The 20,200-nt window shown below is 39.8% G+C and overlaps 1 protein-coding gene across 2 annotated transcripts; it reads right to left on the bottom strand.

The window, feature by feature from the left end:
• Positions 1-2,949: 2,949 nt before the first annotated feature.
• CSGALNACT2 (chondroitin sulfate N-acetylgalactosaminyltransferase 2) lies at positions 2,950-18,660 on the bottom strand (the record flags this gene model as incomplete). 2 transcript variants are annotated; one of them, XM_082002150.1, is made up of 7 exons in its annotated part: positions 2,950-3,242; positions 4,397-4,478; positions 5,955-6,049; positions 7,634-7,812; positions 9,633-9,734; positions 10,285-10,501; positions 17,997-18,660. In XM_082002150.1, the coding sequence occupies 7 exons, from the start codon at positions 18,658-18,660 to the stop codon at positions 2,950-2,952; spliced, it is 1,632 nt and encodes a 543-aa protein (XP_081858276.1). The 2 variants fall into 2 exon arrangements, with proteins under 2 accessions (XP_081858276.1, XP_081858277.1); XM_082002151.1 differs by lacking the exons at positions 2,950-3,242; positions 5,955-6,049 and having other exon boundaries at positions 3,912-4,478; positions 17,997-18,654.
• Between the last annotated feature and the right edge of the window lie 1,540 nt (positions 18,661-20,200).

Below are 20,200 nucleotides of genomic sequence, written 5' to 3' on the forward strand. Positions count from 1 at the left end.
TGATTTAATTTCCGATGTCAGAGTTCCTAATAAGCTACCCTCAACCTGTAAAACACTATTAGAACAGAGTATTTTCCTGCTGTAAATATTCTAGATTGTTAGCAGTAAAACCATTTTCCCTGCAGATGCATGCGGTGAGGCATGTGTACCGAATACAGTACCTACCACGCAGCAGCAAAATGCATCCAAAGAGATTCCATGCTTAAAATTATTCTCATTCTTGTTGCTACCATTGGGCTGCAAGTACCTTGCAGTAACTTAACACTGCACATGGCCCATACCCGTATCTCTGGCTTTCCTAACACAGCATGAACACAAGGGGTCATAGGTGCCTATGCTCTTCATGAGCTGCCAACGGGACACGTGCCACATCAACACGTTCTCACGCAGGCAGTTAGTGCAGGGAGCTAACTAAGACAAGAGAAAGACCAGGCCTGCAAGGGCCCCCAAAAGTTCAGAAGTCCTCAAATAAATCAGACTACTTTTAGTCAATACCCAACCCTGACATTAACCACTTCGGACTTCCTTTTAACTCCAACGCATTAACTTCAACATTTTAGGATGATGAATGGAAAAATAAGTTTTCAGAAGTGCTGCCTTCCAGCATCTACACCACAGACCACTTTTGATCGCACAGATACAGACAGTTGACCTCCTTCCTCTCCACTGCTGATAAGCACAACCACCCAGTGCAAAGCAGCAAAGGTAAGAGATCTAGCTATCAGCATCAGCAGTCTGCTGTGTTTCCAAAACACGGAAACTTGGACAACTGGATCCTTCTGAAGCAGTGGTTGACTGATAAGAGCTGAGCTGCAGCAACGCTTAACAGCTCTGCACTACCTCAGTATCCATTCCAGTGCGTGCCAAGAAGTGGTGGTGTCAGTGTGAGGCATTTTTGAGGCTTATTCTTGTGCAGCAGAGTCAGGACAGCAACAGCAGCTCAAGTTTCAAGAGCTGGAGTCTAAGTAGAAGGTCCCACCTGTATCTTTACCCCAAATCATCATGCCTATGTATTTAATCTTCTCCTCACTGGTACCTTATGGTTTTTGCTAGGAACCACCAAGAGCTCTTAAACTTATACCAGATGTTATCTTACTTTAAGTTGCCTGGGGAACTAACTCTGCACTTTTGTATCTGGTCTGGGTAGATACTCACTTTATATGCAAAAATGAGCTGGTTCAACTTCTTGCTGCAAATGCTACTATTGGAATCCAGCATGTCATCTGCCTTGTAAAATGTTATTGTAAAACTGGTTTCAAATAAACAGCTTAAAACAATTCCTAAAATGCAGAAATTCCATTTATTATATTGAGAATTACCAACTGCAAGAAGTCTTGTGATGCATTCTCTTCATTCTAAGTACAATACAGTACACTGTTCTCCACAATAAGTTACATAAAGGCAAATTTTATGTACATATAAAAAGGATCAGTGCCCAGAACTATTTGCACAGCATATCTGCTATTCAGGAATCAATCATTTAAATTTTTAATTGCCTTCAGAATTCTTGAAGCAAACTGAATTCATAAACAGATCTTAATTACCTGGTTTGAAAAGGGTTTTCAACTAATTTCTAAAATCAGTGGAGACCATGCAAATGGTTTAACCGCTGAATTAGCATTCTCAGCATTCATTCTATAAACAATTGTATTAAAAATGAGGCATGCCATATGGTAGCATATAAGACATCATGGAGAAAAATGACCTGCCTGCATTTAAACTGTTTATGCATCCCAAAAGACCCAAAAGGGAAGTAGTGCCATTGTACAAGGCACTAATGAGACCACAGCATAATTCTGCTTATGCATGCTCAAACCAACCCACCCAAAGAAAAAACCCAAAATCCCCTCAAACTGAAAAAAATGAAGAATAAGGCTGCTATGATAATCAGCAGAATGGAGAGCATTCTATGAAGACAGACTGTAGTAGCTATTGCTTTTGCAATCAGTGAAACAGCTAAGAGTATATGACTGCCTTGCGAAAACATGTAATGAAAAAGCCAGAAAAAGAAAGCAAAAGGACAATATGGGCATGACAGCAAATGGGCCCCTAATAAATTTATATGGGAATGAAAAGATGGTTCCTCAACTTAAAGGAAGAGATGTACAGGCAGGGCCTTTGAATAAGGAAGAGTGGGGCCAAAAATCTTTAAAACAAATGAGCTCAGTTTATAGAAGGGATTCTGTGATGTGGCATCTACTGTGGGAAAAAGACCAGACCCAGGGACATCCAACTGGAAAGTTCCCAACTGGTCTGATCCACCACTGAGATAAGGTGGTGTCTCTTTTGCAGTGTGAAATTACATTATACGCTCCAAAATTCCACTTAAAAGTATTTTCATTCCCCCCACCTTTCACATGAATTATTCCATATTCAGCCATGCGAATGTCTGTTCATACAGCAAATGTGGCACCAAGCCCTTGCTGTGAAATCAGCAACCTGAACAGTTGGCATACCAGTCAGCACATCCCATATACCTTTCATGGCAAGATTTTTCTTCACACCTTCCTCTTGTTTCTACAACGGACTGTAAGTATCCTAGCCTTCTAAAGTCACAGTGCAGTGAGCCACACAGACTGAAAATACTCAAGACAACACAAAAGATCATTTAATTTAATTCTTAAAATAATGCAAATGTAAGAATTGAAATGTACCACATGGAAAAGTGTTAAGTTGTACATTCCACTGATTCTTCCAATCGATACTGAAGACACCTTCCTTGAACTACATACACTTTCCAATTTATTTGAGGTGCTTGGACTTCCAAGATATGTAGGTAATAGCACATCAGTCAAAGAATTACTCGGAAAACAAATACAAGAACCAAAACCCCCCTAAACTCTTCTTCACTGAAAAAGAGAGGCACTGCATTTTTAAGCTGAATTAAGGCTGTAAAATGATGCTGGTCCACCGTGAATTCGAAGTCATCAAATGTCACGGGGGTGAAATTTAACCCACTGCTTCGCTGTTAGTCCTGTAAGCCTGCTTACGGAGGTGAGTCTCGATCTCCTCTCTGAAGACCAGCATCCCAAGGTGCGAGTGGGAGGCCTCATTCATGGCTTTGGACTGGATACACATGCGATACTGCTCTGGAGTGAGTTCGTCTGCACAGTGTTTCTCGTGCCAGAGGTGAAAGAGACCAGGGACCGGTGTCCTGATCACAATAAGGTCACCGTGCAAGTACTTTCTGTAAAGGTGAACATCTTCTCCGCCCCAGCCTTTGACTTCCAAGTCAAAACCCCCTATAAAAACAGTATCAGAAAATGTTATTTTGGCACACAGGCTAGATGTAGGGCAAAAAGAGCAACACTCCTTCTGTAACTTATCAAGTCTGGTATGACATACCAGAAATTCTGGAGCAATAACTTCAAGCTCTCCATGCCAAAGCATGCCAAATTGAGGGAGAGGAGCTTCAAGCATACCACATCCTTTGTGGTAGAAACTACCCAGGACACAGGTCATGCACTGCTGGCTTCACAGCCTCTTAGAACAGTGTTTCCAAATTGCATTATGCATAACGTCCTATGTGACAGCTGCAGAAAACTGTAGGTAAACCTCACTGGCTATGCTTTTGTGTTATTTTTAGCAACCAAAATGGACTTTAGCAGATGGAAAATGAAGCAGTCATGCACCATAAGAAAAGCCCTCTCTAAAAAGGCCAGCATAGGTCACTTCCATAGGTCACAACTCAAAGAGCTGGATTAAGGAACCTGTTCCACCATTTTAAGTTCTCTTGCCTTTCCAGGACCCTAGTGAAAACTTACCCAGACCTATGTACAATTTCCGAACTCTAGAATTATGAAGTTTTCACTTAGCATGTACTGTATACATGGAAATATGACTGCTCTTAGAAATCAGCCTGCATTCACACCATTAATACAACACATAGGACTATATCATTACACCTTCTGACAGACAATCTTCAAGGTGGTCTTCCAAATTCAAGTACACCAAGCTGTTTGCAGTTTTAACAGCATGTCACAAGGGGGTGCCAAAGCATGTTTCTAAAGCCTCAAACAACTCTATCCAACTGCTCAAGGTTTATTTAAAAGAAAGAATTTGAATGCTTCTTGTCTATGGTAGTGGCTTATTTGAGGATGTGGTTTTTTTAAACTTTTGCTTCAGACACAGTAAAAAAAAAAAAGATTTTTAGTCGTTCTAGAGTGAAATGTTGTTACTAAAAAAAATACTGTGACTTTAACACATACTCATCAGATGGGACATCAAAGTCTAGAAAAAAAAAAATATATCTCATTGGTTAAACTTGTCATGTAAGTTTGACTGCTAAACTTGGGAAAATAATAAAAGAAATTAATGCATTACTTTCCTGTCATTAGATAAGACCAGAGAATCAATTTTTAAACACACAAATATTTTTTTTTTAGTTTTATCTTACCAACAGTCAAAAAGTCTGTCCGATATTGACAAGTCATCCCAAAGCCAAAATCCCGCCAGAAACCAGAATCCTTCTTGTGTACCTGCAATTTTAAAACAATAGAATTTTGAAATGCAAAATGCATCACAGGAGGTACATTGCACTAGAAAGCTCAGCTCTTCCCATCATTTGCTCAGTGCAGGATACAGCATATAACACTTCTAGTATTTCTGTGTCATGCGCAGATCCAGGCTTCCTAATTACCTGCTGTTCGCTTCACCCTTTGCCATACGATTCCAAACACTTACTTGCATCGCAGTTTCCACATTTACCTTTCTGCCACACCACCTCTATGTTCTATGTACCTGCTCAGACCAAGCAGTAAATTTTGGGTAGTCTATTGGCAAATTATCTGTTCCCAACGCTCCAGTTCCTACCCGGTTTCTAAGGCCACCATTTGTCTCTTCTTGTTCAGATATGACAAGAAAAGTAAGTTTTGTGATTGAAGTCAGCAACCATAAAGTTGTTGGATTCAAAAAAGTAAACAGCAGAGTCATCAGGCAGGAGCTCGCTCCCCTCTCAGCTGTGATTACCTGAGGCCATATGTGAAAGCTTCCCTCCTACTTTCAGGATGATCCTTGCAAACAACATAGGGGGTGAGGATTATTACGTTTTCCTTTTCTTTTAGTAAGGCTGTGTTGCACTCGCCTTTCTCTCCTCCAACCCATCTATCTCAGAAGTCCTACCTGCAAAATCCAATTTCATTTATGCAGCCTCTTGAAAGAGAGTCAGGCTGGACATTGACCACAGCCATTCCATCTACAGGAAACTAAGACCCAGAAATACAGTACTTCCTTCTTTCTGCTAATTTGCCAAATTATCTTTAAACCTATTCTCTCGAATGTTCGTGGGGTTTATTTGGTTATTACTTTGACTATAAGCTTCCCTAAAAGCAGTGTTTCTCATTCCAAAAGCAAGATGAAATTAGCAGTTTAGCAGCCCATGGTTCTGGAAGATGTTGGATGGCAAAGATAAAGAAACAATCTGCACAGAGTACAGCTGTCCACAGCACCAAAAAAAGCAACTGACTGAACATCTTGGCCCACCTGGAGTTACACAGCACACTTCCTGCAACTACTGTTTGGTAGTTAGCAAAGACAGTGAATAGTGAGGGAAGCCTATCAAGCACCACTCAGGTTTTTTTTTTTCCTTTCACCACTCCTTTGTTTGCTGAAATGTAAGACAAAAGTTGCTGCCATGTTATATATGCCACTGTCCTCCTAAAATACTGGCTTTCCAAGCCAGAATTAAGCAATAGACCAAAACTACCAACTTCATTTGATTAATAGCACCTTTTTTTTTTTTTTTAAATCTAGGTAGAACTCCAAGTTTATCTAAGAACAAGTTTTGTAGTGTTTGATAAGCTTCTCTTCCAAGTGCTTTGGCCATAATGGAGAAAAGTGTTTAGATATGACCTTTGTCAGTGCATAAGTTATCCCAAAGAGACTATCAAGTTACACTTAATTTGTTTTAATACAAAGCACAACTAATTCTATCCAGAATAAATCACGCTGCTTACCAACTGTTGCTCCACAGGGGGTGGTATATCTTGGTTGGCATAGACAATAGCTGGATTATAAAGGCTGAATACCACAGGGTAAAAAACCTTTTTCCCTAGAAATCAAAAGGTTATTATTACTCACTGTGGGCACCCTTTCTGAAGGCAAGAGGAAACTGGAAGTACTCTCTTTATGTGAAATATTAGCTATTAGCCATCTAGTGAAAACAAATACATACAAGGTCTAACTGCTAGGCTTTCCCACTTCGGAGCCCATAACATCTAGCGAGGCAGAGCCCACAGGATTAAAAAAAAGTACACGTATTTATTTATACTCTATAGGTATACATTTATATGCAGTTATACATACAAAATATTATATCCACATTATATATCACAGTATCACATGACAGCGAAAAATCCCTGCAATAATGGTAGGCAGTAAAGCTAAAAAAATAACCAAGTCCAAGTAACATCTTGCATAGCTTGAGTTTTATGAGTGTGCCTCTTGCCACACGTATTTAAAAGTGTGTACATCCAGGATGTCCTGCAAGGGCATTATGCGTCATGAGCATCATCCTGATTATGCTGTGACAGCAGTTCTATGCCTATTACAGAAGCCAAATAAATATTTTTCAAGGCTCTCTTGCATTGTCAATGGTGCAAAGGTATCTATGACAGCCCACAAGAATACTCAGTACCCTGATGTGGTTATGAACCCTGAATATGCGAGAAGCATTTTCAGATCTCACTTGAAGCAAAGGTGACAAACTGTCAGTAGGAATTGTCAAGCAGTCTCTCAAACTCCTCTCCTTGTGAAAGCTCACAAGATGCTCCTCTCCAAAGTTTTCCCAATTATTTATACAACTTGTTTCATAAGAAACAAGACAGACAGAAATGAAAGAAAAAGCAAGCAATAGAATCCAAATATCTGGCTTATAGCAGACTTTCTTGCCTGTTTATTATGTGAAGAAAAAGTATCTATTCATTCCAAATTGACATTTGGAGAAAATGGTTTCTGGCTGCAACAAATCTGGAATTAAAAGTAAGCATTAAAAAAAAATAGCCAAAAACATAAAACCAAATGTTTGACAGGAGGAGGTCTTAACTAGCACGCTTGTTAAGCAAGCTTTATCCTTCTTGGCAGAAGCTTGTAAAACAAGCAAGCTTCATGCAAACTGGAGAAAAATGGTCAGAAAATTTCAGAGCTTGGGCTGTAAACGTGGAACATTAGCTCACTCTCTGTAAGGGCCATGTTGTGTAGCTGTACTAAAAACCATTCATATGTGATGTGTCTTAGCTGTACAAGTGTGAGAAGACATAAACAAAACTCGTTAGATTTCAGTATAACAAAAATCATCATCCACTATAAGTGCTCCATTGATTTTGTTATACAAATTCACATGCAATCTAATTGTTAAAGCAATTAAACTGTCCAGCTTTCTTTTGAACAGCCAAATCTTAAGAAAATGTGAAAGTTGTACTCATTGTACAAAAAAGACAACTTGTTCTTATAGCAAGCTACACCAAGACAAAAGTTATTTCTCAGTCTTTTGTGCACAGAGTAGTTTTCATTTTCCTAGGTGCATGGTATTGAATAAGCTCCACCATTCAAGTTAGTTTTCTATATGCTCAACACAGATCAGTTTAAGCCAAGCAAGATGACAAGGCTGGGTTACAGCAACTGTAAAAAAACGTACCAGGCTCAGCATTTAAGCGACAACTGTTGAGGAACTCTGCTGTGAAATAAACATCAACATCACAGAAGAACATCAGGACCTCGCCCTTTTCCCAGGCTCTGGCACCCATGTCGAGTCCCCGGCCTCGGTTAAATTCCTCATTCAGAGAGACGAGCGTGTAGTTGTGGAAGTTAGTTTCTCTAGAAGAAAAACAGAGAGTCCAACCCAAGATAAACCCATATAGGGGGCAGAAGGGACCATTTATAATTTTTCAGCATTTTACAGTAATTTCATTCCAGAAATTAAAAAAACCCACAAACAACAGTTATATCATCAGGGTGAGAAAAAAATATCTGTTCCACTTACTTGTCTATTTGAAGTGTCAGAGTTTAGACATTGTAAAAAGATGGACCTCAGTCTCACTTTATAACTTCATTCTGCATTTAATCGTTCAGACATACTTCAAAGGCCTTTTGGCAACTGACATGAATTACAGTGTTCCCTGAAATTACAATGCCACCTAAAATTTGTCCCCACAACCTAAGAAGTTCTGACTAATAGACCAATATCTGTCTTCACTACGTCAGAGAGAAGGGCAAACGGAAAGCCAGAGTCCTGGTACCACCAAACTCGCGAGGCAAAAGGCCATCTGTCTGGTGACGCCACCATAACCCAGTTTGCTTCTCCTCCCTATTTCACACCAGTAGCACACATGCCTCTACTCATCGCAGAAGAGGGATGGAGCAGCAAAGGGAGACTGTAAATACACCCAGGGAATATCTTCAAAGTTAAGTGCCTACTTCAGAGACACTTCAGAGGTCAATGCTTGCAGAGAACAGAGTGAAGATACTCAACAGTAGCACCGCTAAGAAGATAAAGAACCAGATAAAGGCCCAGTGAGTTCACAGCACTGAATGTGACTCAATGCTGTCAGAAGAGGACATCTCACAGGGAGGACGGCAGGCAGCAGAGAGGCCTCTGAAACAGAGACGGCCAGCACTCGGCAAGCTAGATGCCCAGGAGGCTCTGTGGGAGGAAGGCAGAAGCACTCCTCCCTTCCTAGAAGACCCCTGTGCACACAAGGCCAACTCTCCGTCATATTTTAAGCCAGCGACACAATAGCCTGCGCCTAATACATTTCATCGAGCAGAGCCCTTGGCCTGTGTTGGGAAGTGGGGATACTTGGGAGCCCAGCTCCTTCTTGGCTAACAGGGTAACAGGCTCCCAGCCCAGGGTCAAGCACAAGAGCTCAGGCAGAGAAGGAGCCCCTTAGCCACAGTCTTAGGGATGCTATTACCTGTCCCATCCCTCTGGAGCAAAAAAAAAAAAAAAAGGCAACATTTGGGAATTTTAAATCCATACTACTATAATGCTATTTGCTCAGCCAGCCACAGTGAAACAGTGCTTAAAGTTGCTTTACAGCAGATGGTACGGGCCCAATTACCTAGTACCTAGAGGATAGAGGGCAGAGCTTAACTTCTCACACTCAGCAGCCCACCAGACTACTTTGACTACATTTTTCTTCCTTATCAGTAAGTAAAATTGGTTCTCCAGTGAAAGAGCTACCGAAATGTACATCCCAGTTCCAGAGAACTTTAATTCTGATCAATCTGTTAGCATGACTGAATACTCACTGCAAAACTCAGCCCTGTTGTTTTTTGGACTGTCAGACAGAACCCTCAAAGTCACTGCTGTCAGTCTTTTTTGGCCTATAACTTGATTTTTAGTAGTCTTCAGGAGACTTTTGCAACCTAAGCTGTAAAATGCCAACCAAAAATAGTGTACTGTAAATAAAGCTTACTTTTCCTATTAACCTGTAATGGACTATAAAATTATTATTTCATCCTTTTTTAAAAACATGTAGATGTGGCACTTTGGGACATGGTTTAGTGGGCATGGTGGTATTGGGTTGACTGTTGGACTTGATGATCTTAGAGGTCTTTTCCAACCTTAACGATTCTATGATTTAAATGCCAATCAATACAATTTTTATTGACTGACATTGGATCGACACACTTACCTAGCTACAGACTCTAGGATGCTTTTTACTTCTGACAGCCCGTCTTGTCCGAAGTACACCACTGTGAGGTGAACACGCTTATCCTGGTGAATACACACATCCCTATAAGCACAAAGATAAACTGATATTAATAATTCTTGCAACACAACAGAAGCTTCAGGTACTTCAGGTACTTTAAAGCTCTTGCATTTAAAACTATTGGCAGATTTAAGTATTCTGGTCAGATTTCAACTAACTTCTAAAGAAAACAAGGAAAGATGTTTCCCCTCCTCTTTTCCCCATCTTTCCCATTTGAATCAGAAGGTTCCAATACTGTGTGTCTTATTTCAACACCTTATTTTATAAACAGGAGCTCAAAAACTGTTGTAAATACAGAAGTTATGTTTAAGATCATCTGTGTCCAGGTTCACAGTGGCCCTGGCATTTGGTCTGAAAGGGGTTTTGGTGCAGTTTGAGAATCTCTTAAAACCTTTATAGAAGGAATACTTTCTCCATACAATAGGTTCAATTACAAACATTCCAAGGTAGTTGCACACAATGTTGGAATCATTAGGTCTGTCACAAATCCACCAGAACAGAAATTCATTTTGAAGACAAAACAAAATACTGAAAAATCAGCAATATAGCTCACTATATAATCTCGTGCACCTACCTAAAGTTTTGCATAAATTGTGCAAATGCCTCAGTTCTTCCAGCAAGAGGGACAATAATGTTAATGATTGATCTAGAAATATCAACCGTTTCACTCTTCACTTTCATGAGGGGTCCAAAAGGTCGGAACAAGGTGACATGCCTGTATTCCATGCCATCCATCTTCTTATAAAACAGCTCATACTGTGTCCCCTTATCTCTTTCCGTACGATAGTAACCTGAAGAACAAGTCACACAAGTCATTTGTAAAGTCAAAGATCCCCGCAATTTTACTTCAGAAACACTGATTTTCCTGAGAACTACAAAGAAGTGAAAAATAAAGCTTTTGGGGGAAAGCTTCTGGGGTTTTCCTAAAAACAAACAAAAAATTCACAAGCCACCAATTATCACAAACACCCTCCTACCTTCTTAGGCCAGATCTGAAAAACAATCTCAAGCAACCTCCAGCTTCCCCTGCTTCTTAGATAGGTTTTATGGTCCTACATCAACCTCTCAGGCAGAATGAAAGTTGGGTCTTCCCAGCAAAAAGGGAATTCAACTATATGCTATGGAAAAGGATGGCTGAAATCTAATATTGCCTGTTCCTAATCCCTTCAGTAACAATCTTCCCCTAAGCTAGTCCACAGTAAAAGCTGAGATCATCTGGCCAGCAGTCAACACACCACAAGCTGTAGGCAGAACAAATGACACAGTAACTCACTTGACAAAGCCTGTAAAATCTGAAATGTGATCTCAAAAAAAAAAAATCCACATGATAAATGCTGGAATGCTTTAAAATTGTTTTCATGGCTGACCACTAGCTACAGTTCTTTCTATCCCATAAATAAGGATAGTGGCGTTTTGCTGTAGCTATGGTCCTCTAAGGACATAAGCAGAAGTTTTCTACATAGCTGTAACACTTTGAGAAAACAATACCAGCTCTCTGTAAACATGATTGCCTATTTAGAGACGTTTTACTCCTAATGGGTAGGGAAATCTATCCTGTTTAGAGCACATATTGAGGATAGCTGCTTGCTTTCATTTAAGGACCCTCCAGGAAGCAACTCAAGCCAATAGCCTCTCTAATTTTACACCACAAAGGAAAAGACTAAGACTCATCTGTTGCTTTGACTGAACTGAGCTGTGTGTTGGTCATCCTGTATCTATACTAACATGAGAGTATGAAATGATGCCAGGAAAAATCCTCCAACAGAATTTCCCTATGTTCATCTCATCTCATCTCAGCTCTCCTCTCTCCCACACAAGGTAAAGGTGTATTATCAAAAACAAACATAAGCTAAACTATGAACCAAACAACTTTCAGTTGAGTTGGCCACAAAGACCCTCGAGAAAGTTATGAATAGATGCATATCCGCAAGTGTGGTAAACACACCTGCCCTCCACCACACAACCCGCGTATTTGCATTCCCTTGGCAGGCCTGAACTGCGTCTTCTCCTGCAAGCCAGTCTTCAGAGCAGCTGAAACCCCCTCCCAGCCTCCCACCCAGAAAGAAGGTGGCAGGGCACAGGATAGATGAACTGTTCTGGTGACACAAAGGGTTGTCTTTTGTGCTCAGTATTGATACTGTTCTTTTTGTTGTTATTGTCTTTTTGGCAACTGAAATCAAGAGGTGTCAAGATATGTGAAGGGAGCAGCCCGCAAACTTAGACAAACAAAACCAAGCTGCTCTATCTCAGGAACTAGAAAGAAGTCATCTGACAGCTTTGCTTCTCTCCCTATCTCCAGGCCAACATTCCTCCGTGTTCCCTTCCTCCCACTACCTTCCCATTCACTAAAGAGCCAAAAAAAATTTGCACACCACCTTGTCCCAACTTTTTTTTCTTCTATACCTCTATACTCTATTATAAAGAGTAATTTCCCTAAATCTACCTATATTCAGCTCTGTAATGCAATCTTTCTTGCAGGCGAGCGTGTGTACTGGCAGACACAACGGGAAATGCAGACGAGCACCACACAGGGTCTGCGGGAGACAGGGTGTAGCAGAACAAGCTGGTGCCATCACACTGGAAGTTAATGGTGACTGAATCCAGCCTTTCAACTTAAATGCTTTTTACCCTGCGTTCAAAGTTTTGCAATGCACTTCTTCTAAGGGATAGAAATCCACATTCATTCCTTTGTGTGCACAGAGCTGCGTAAAATATGCACCACATTTTAATGGGCAGGAAAAGCATGACAGTTTCAAATCAGAATTAATTACAAGTACTGAAAAGGGCGTTTCAAACAATGAAAGTCCACAGTGCTGGCTGTTAGAAGCAGAAAACGATCTTAAATCCCTCTCAATCCTTTTCCACTCCAACCCTTCGCGCTGCGTAGTCCAGCACCGTAGCCTGAAAACAGTTTCTTGGTTACTGGAGCAGCTGATGCACCTTGGTGTTCGTACGCCATGCCCTCACGCAATACGCAACAAATACTTTGTACCAGTACTCTTGCACACATTAACATTCAGTATTGTATATTATATTCCTTTCTGTAGTATCCAACAGCTGTTTACAGATGAAAATACCGTTTACAATATAAGTGGGTTTTTAAAAAGCATGTCACAGTTGCCAATAGCTTATCTTTAATCAAAGGATAAGCTCAGATGTCAGTCTACAACCGAAGGCAGTAGTACAGAATAAAAAGTTGTAGATTAAAGTAACTTCAAAAAAACACTACTGTAACTTCATAAAGACCTTAATATATGCAAGTAGTGCCTTGTCAACACTCAATTGCTGGAACAGAAGATTCCAAACTTTTGAATCTCAACATCCTACCAAGTGCCACACTTCTTTTAAATAGTAAGTATGTGCTCCTCTAATTATTCTCCTTCCTATGAGCTAACCTCCATATGTAATCTACTAATTTGAATACTTTTATGGGATTAAAGCTTCTATACACAGAAGCCAGAATTGAGAACAGCCAGAAAAAGAACCCACATCTGTTTTACTTCTTAGTGTAGTCAGGTTTTTAATACATGGGATTGACTCATGTAATAAAACCTGCTATCTCACCTTCCAACTAGCATATGCTGGCTGCCATCCAAAATAGAGCTCTATAAGCAAACTGGTAAAAAGCAGCAGAAATAATTTAACAGCTGTTATTCCTGGTCCATGAAGCTTTACCCCCTTTGCAGAATTTCTGTTTCTCACCAAACAAATTAAATCTTAGGAATACTGGGGATCAGTTGCTATCAAAGCCAAAAAGCTGTTCTTCTATTGCACTGAACACTATCATTTGTTTTACAACTACCAAGAAAGCTACCAAGAAAGTGTTTGGTCTGTAGAATTTAAGACATATGTCCTATGTTTTTTGTGCATTAAAATTGTCTGTTGAAGTTCCCAGGACACTGGCCAGTTTCTGGTCTTATGCAGGACCTACTAAAAGGGGTGTTCGCACAACAAACAGCCCACACTGTTCTATGGGTGGCAAGGACCCTGGAAAAATTTTGACTTTGAGCTTGCAGCACTGGGATAAACAATTCTTCCATGCCAAGGACATTTTTCAGGTGGGGAATCTTCCCTTGAGACTGAGACCTAAAGATAGTTTCTGGACTTTGCCCAGTTCCAACTGGAAACACAGAAGCAAGAGAAGTGCACCCAAACAGCAGCACTCAAATTCTGGTAGATATTTAATAAAAAGAGATTTATTAGAGATTAACCAATTGCTAATTAGCTTCTGAAAATAAGCTAGTGTCTCTATTTTCCAAAGGTTAATTTTAAATGTCTAGCCAATGGAAAAGCTTTTAATCCCTTGAGAAAATAATCCCATTACACTAATAAATGTAACCCAAACAAACCAGTTACACTGTAAAGTACAGATATCCACGAAGGCTCCTCACTGAGTTTTGCATCACTAGTCAAGACTTAATGTCACAGGCTTCTGAAGAAAGGGGATGGACAGAGGTAATACTGTTATGCTCCTCCCATCCTACTTATCCTCTGTTTCTCAGTATTATCAAACACTGATCTCGGAGAAATATTTTTTAATTCAGGACTATCTTAGAATACCCAATTCAGCAATTAGGTTCATTATTTGTAGTCCTAGACCCCTTCATTTGTGAAAATATGTAAAATTGTAACTTTTATTCTCTCTAGGGTTACTCTTCACCGAAGAGTATAGCATACTCCTGTTTCTCATATGCTTAGATCTAATGGAAATATTAAGGAAAAAAAAAAACTTGAAAGTGTTTCTCAAACAGGAACTGCAGAACAAGACTTTTTTTGAGATCAGGTTTTTGTTCTGTCAATATTAGAATTCTGGAAATTTCATTCTGGGTTGCAGCAAAGCGAAACAGGTAACAATGCAGCAAACGGAGCCCTGCAGAGCTGAGAAACCTGCTTGTTTTCTCTTCATCAGCAGCGCAAGTCTATTGAGCCTTGTGAAAAATAATTTGGAGCTTTCAGAAAGTATCTTTATAATTGCAATGGATACTTGCAAATCTTATTTTTACTTTGTGTTATTGCTAGAAGCCTGCCAATAGCCATGAAGTGGCTGTGGCAGCTCTGCCTAATCTCAAAAAACACACTCGGTCATTACTTTGTTTTGCAATGTTAAAAAAAAGAACAACACAACATCAGTTTGGGTAACAGTTGAGCAGGTTGCGCCCTGTCATGGATACAGTTTCCTTGCATCACTGGCAAGAGTTATAGTATCTTCATGGAGAGACCACACAGGCTCAGCACACAGCAAAAAAGTTGCTGGAACAGTTAAATCAAGGGCACAGAGCAAAAAACAGAGCAGCAACAAGAAAGTTACCATCCATCAGCATGTATTTTCAAGTTTTTTGGCCCACGCAGTATTAAGAGTAATAAAAATCAGTTGATTTAGAATACCATGTATTATTCAATAATTAAGTGTACTTTTTCAGATAAGTTTATTTGAGAAAAGTCTATTTATAAAATAGAAAAGGCAGATTAAGTTTAAATTTATGTCATTAGTCTTTGCTGTCACAAGTGACTCCAATATAGGTAAAACCTAAAGAACAATAACAAAAAAATTCTTGATGTTTTTACAAGTCAAGGCAGTGATATTCCGCTGAGTGGGCAAAGACAATGTAAAAGCTGGGGAAGAACTTCAAACATTCAGTCGCGATGAAGAGACACCATTAGGTAAAATTGTTTAAAAGATAAAAGACTCTCAACTTATTCAAACAGCCACCAAATTCTCTAAGGATTTGCTAATACAACTTTAAAAGTACATACCGCGAAAGATTACACAACTCAAGGTTTAGATTAGTATCTCAAAAGTCTAGGAAAAAAACCCTGAAACGATTCACAGAAATAAACATTAACCTACATGAAAAGTTAGTGTATTGAGGTAGGAAGCCAGAACACTTCTAGAATAAAAATGCCTGTCTCTAGTTTAGGTTATAGTTGTGGCACAGTTTTGTGGGTAATTTTCTGTAGACAGATATGCGTTAGTTTTGACAAAATATTCCTGCAAGTCAGAACAAAAGCAAAATAAGTTTATCTATATTACGCAGATAATATGATGGCTATGTATTAACTAATGCAGTATCAGTGTTCTCTTTTTCCCCGCTTCCCCCCAAAGTAATCCACGCACCAAGTTTCCCAGCCTCTTGCTACAAATGGCATAAAACTCTAGTCTTAGTCCTAAACCACAAAACAGTCTTTAGCAATTGAAGAGGATACAGAACCTAAGTGACAAACTATTTATCTTAACTCAAGCCGACTTTAGCAAACTGTTTCTCTAAATGAGCGATGCTAGTCCAGCAACAGTCTACTCGTGCTCTTCAGACATCTACAGGAACTGCGGTGACTTCAGTGGATACACCAAGCCCGCTATGAAACTTCAACCCACCAGTTTATGATAGCTTAAGGTAGCGGTATTTTCTAAATGGAAAGACATCAGCTTTCCAACTGCCCTTCCATCAAACGAGGATACGCAAACTGACCACGGCGGTAGTGCGCTCGAGCCCCGTCCCAGGGCCGCCGGGCGAGGGACCCGCAGGTCCCACTGCCGCCTCGTTCCATCTCTCCCCTCTAAGTCTTGGAACAATATTGGAGGTGTTAATATTCAGAAGCGGCTTTTGTTGCTGGCCTGATGTCTAAATTGGCCAGTAGTATTGTCACATGCACATAAACACAGAATACCCACACAACCCACAACTTCTGTCGGAAACAAGACGCTGACATACATTGCTACGGCCAGTTGCTATGAGCTGGCAGAATAAAAGTAGGTGCTCCGTATTTTTTTTTTTACAGTTCCTGTATCCTATGCTTGAAGAAACTGTCTTTACAACAAAAGGAAACCAGTTCAACTTTCAAAACCGCTTATCAATATACTGGTGTGAACGGAGGCAGAGGTGTAAGTACAGTTTTAAGGTCCTACAGCTCCTTGCTTTCTGGGAGGTCTGCAGACATTAAAGGCAGTATGCTAAGAAAAATGAACAACTATTTCAGTACTCGTAAAAAAGAAAATCCAGTAGAGTATAAGCAGTCTCTAACACAGTAAAGGAAAAGCAGCTGCACAATTAATATAAAAAGAAAACAATTAAAAGACTGCAAAACAGTGACTGCTTCCAGACAAAATAACACGGTTTCAAGTGAAAAGTGTACTAAGAGCCTAACACTGTGGTGGCTGTATTATACCGAGACAGCTGAGTGGATTCTATGCCCTGCCCCACCTTCTGGAACGAACACGAGTACTGCCATTAAACTTCAAACACAGTAGCTGCTAAAAGCAGAGACTTTTTACGCTACAGACCAATTACATCATCTCAGACTGAAAGAACTGATTATTTCAAGGCTAACGGTACCTCTCTCCAGCATGTGTTTGCTTAATAGTGCAGACATTAGTACTGCTGAGACCCAGAATCCCTTTTACAGTAATGCTCTTATAGCATGGTCCAACTTTTTTTTTTTTATGGCAGCATGAACATGTATTTAATACTGTAAATACAAAAAAAGAGGGCAGTTTTTGATAATACTTATCTCCAGCAGCATTATACTGCACCTTGAAAGCCAACTTCTGTAGGAATTATCACTAACGCATCTTTTAAGGGTATAACTGCTATTTTTGTTTTTATACTAATGTGTTCTTTAATTAAATTTACAAGCACTGAAAGAGAATTGAATAGAGAACAAGAGAACAGTTCAAGGTTGCACAGCTTAGCAAACCCCATAACCAGCATACCATGAAGAGTCTACTCAGGACACCAAGTTCTTCAGCTGATGTGACCAGAACACGTTAGCCTCCACCAATGCTCTCCCTCCAATATGAGTATGTCAGCTCTATGAGAGTCAAAAGCCTGAATAGTAACTAAAAGGGGCACAGAGATGAGCGAAGAAAAGAAACCCTGTAGCTTCATACTGAATGGCTTAACTATGCTGGAACAAGAGAGAATAATCAATTTCTCCCTCCCACTGCCACCAGTTTCACTGGAAGTCTTTCAGCTATTTAGTACCATAAACAGTTGTGTCACACTGACTTCAGCTAAAATCAATTATGAATGCCTCAGTATTTTAAGCAGTTACAACTTCCCCTGTACACTTCTTGTGGTGAGCCCTTCTTCTGAAACGGATTTCTTGCTCCCTACACAAAACACAACATAATGAAACAGTAATATTCCCATCATTAGAAATAAAGGTTCTTACTGTGTAATTACTGTTCAAGACTGTATTCAAGTAGGTAAAGCCTCTAAAAATACAGACACCATTAAATGCCTGTTGTGACATTCTGTTAACTGGCTAGAAAGCATGTAATAAACATACCTTCTATGAAATCATTTTCACTATACAGCTGCCTCTCTCCTACGCCATCATCTTCATCTTGTCCATCTTCTTCATCTGGATTATTGATAACTTCTAGGCCAGCCTCAATAACTTCCACCAATTCGTCTCGTTTATCCTTTCTAACAGGTTTCTCTTCTGGATGCCGAGTAAGCCCCATCTCCAACTGGAACACTTTCATGGATGTAAAGCTTTCAAAAGGAATGACGCCATATTCACTAGGCAGTTTGGCCCCCACGCTCACCTCAGCTTTGTCAATCTGGGAATGAAGAAACTCTAGGAGATCATTGGAAGCTTGTTCTTTGGTGCCCTGGTAGTTCATACCATTGACCTTGGGGGTCTTTTTTTCCTGTAGGGATTTCAATTTATCACTCATTTCCTGAAGCTCTTGCTTTAACTGGGCAATCTGACGTTTCAGACTGGTTGCTCGGTTTTGATAATGCTCTTCTTGTTCCTGCAAGAGAGCTTGATAGTATTCTTTACCCATGTTTTCGCTTACAACACCAGGTAGAGATCCATTACCATCTGTTTGTGGAGCACACTCAAGCAAATACATGAGCAAGACTAAACTGAATAGTAAAGCAAGGCCCACTAATAGCCAACGAGTCCTGGCTTGAATTACTAAGCCTCTTCTGGGCATTCTCATATTATTTCTGTTTCCAATCCAAAAAGATGACTTATCTGCTCATGCCTTCCAGGGAACATCACCCCAGAGTTCAAATCTTAGAGAGAGAAAGCATGACCATAACAGTTACTACAAGTTTTGATAAAGTAGTTGATGAGCAGTTTTCAACCTTTGCCTTAGTCAGGTATCATTGCTGAGACATAAATCTGAAGTTCCTATGTCATCCATAACCATCAGCTGTAAGTTTGGTTGACGCCATACAACTTGTTCACGATTTCCTACCCCAAACAAAAAACCCTGGAGATGGGGAGGAAGATGGAAGACACCAGCAAGGAGTCATATTTCCATTTCCTAATTCAACCCTAGTTGAAGGGTTTTAGCCTATCTGAAGTTCAGTAATGAAAGTTTGCAAAAGTAATTTTATAAGCTTTGAATTGACAGCAATTTATTTTCCTCCACTATGTGTAAACGAGAGCAGTCTACAGTTTAGTGACAGTCATGTTCATTGGCTAGTCTGGCTTTTCCTCTGGCACTTGAGTATTTTATTCCACTTCCCCTTCCTTTCCTTGGAATCTGCAGTCCGAGTCAGCAAAATGAAGACAACCTAAAATTAAAAGAAAGGTGCATATTAGAACTACAAAGCAGCTGGTCATGTGGAAAACACACAAAGTTGTAACACATGAATGCAAAGGCTCACTGGGGGAAGGGGTGGGAAAAGGAGAAAGAAAACATCATTTCTTTCCATTGCATTACCCATCAGTGATTCCCTTTGACATAGTGTCTGGCAAATAACAATACGGACGGCCTAATGAAATACATTTTTCATAGCTAGCTAAAGCAGTAAGGGTTCTTCTAGTCCCATCAAGTTTTATTTGTTTTAACTCTCCCATTCCTCCTTGGTTTTTTTGTTCTGTTTTCCTCTGTGGGAAGAAAAACACACCAACAAAACCCATGCCCTTTTTACTCCTTTACATTAAAAAAATGTTCCAAGAACTATTTTGAAGTAGCAGCAGCAGCTTGCATTTCCATTTGCCTTTAAGTAAATATCTTTTAGGGAATAATTATTCACACATGAATAAAGAATTACAGATTTAAATATCAAAGTTCACAGAAATAGCATTTCAGAATAGGTCAAATTCAACAGAAATTTAAATTCAAAGCCCAATTCTTGACTGATGAAAGGGAGCCTCAGACTATACATTCACTAACATTTCCACCTTTTGACTTGGTTAGGCCAGTGCGAAGAGGTGTTCACCGCTTGCGTGGGTCACCCTCTTACACCGCTGACCAAAATGACTTGGGGGAGAGACCAGGGAAAAAGAACACAGTTCGGCAAGGCGGGGGATACAAAAAAATCCTACTTAGCAATAATAGTCAGCAAAACAGCCTATAGTCCTCTTCAGTGGCAGCATAAAGAGCTAAAAAAGTAAGCTCAGTGCATGTTAGTCTACTTTCTAATGTTAATAAAATACTTCTGTTTAAAACTTGGTTGTAGAAAATAAGTGAAATTTATCCAGGTTATCTATTAGCTCTACATCCATTTCGACTGTGTTGTGTAACT

The sequence above is a fragment of the Phaethon aethereus genome, assembly GCF_964289735.1.
Source record: "Phaethon aethereus genome assembly, chromosome: 7".
Taxonomy (NCBI): domain Eukaryota; kingdom Metazoa; phylum Chordata; class Aves; order Phaethontiformes; family Phaethontidae; genus Phaethon; species Phaethon aethereus.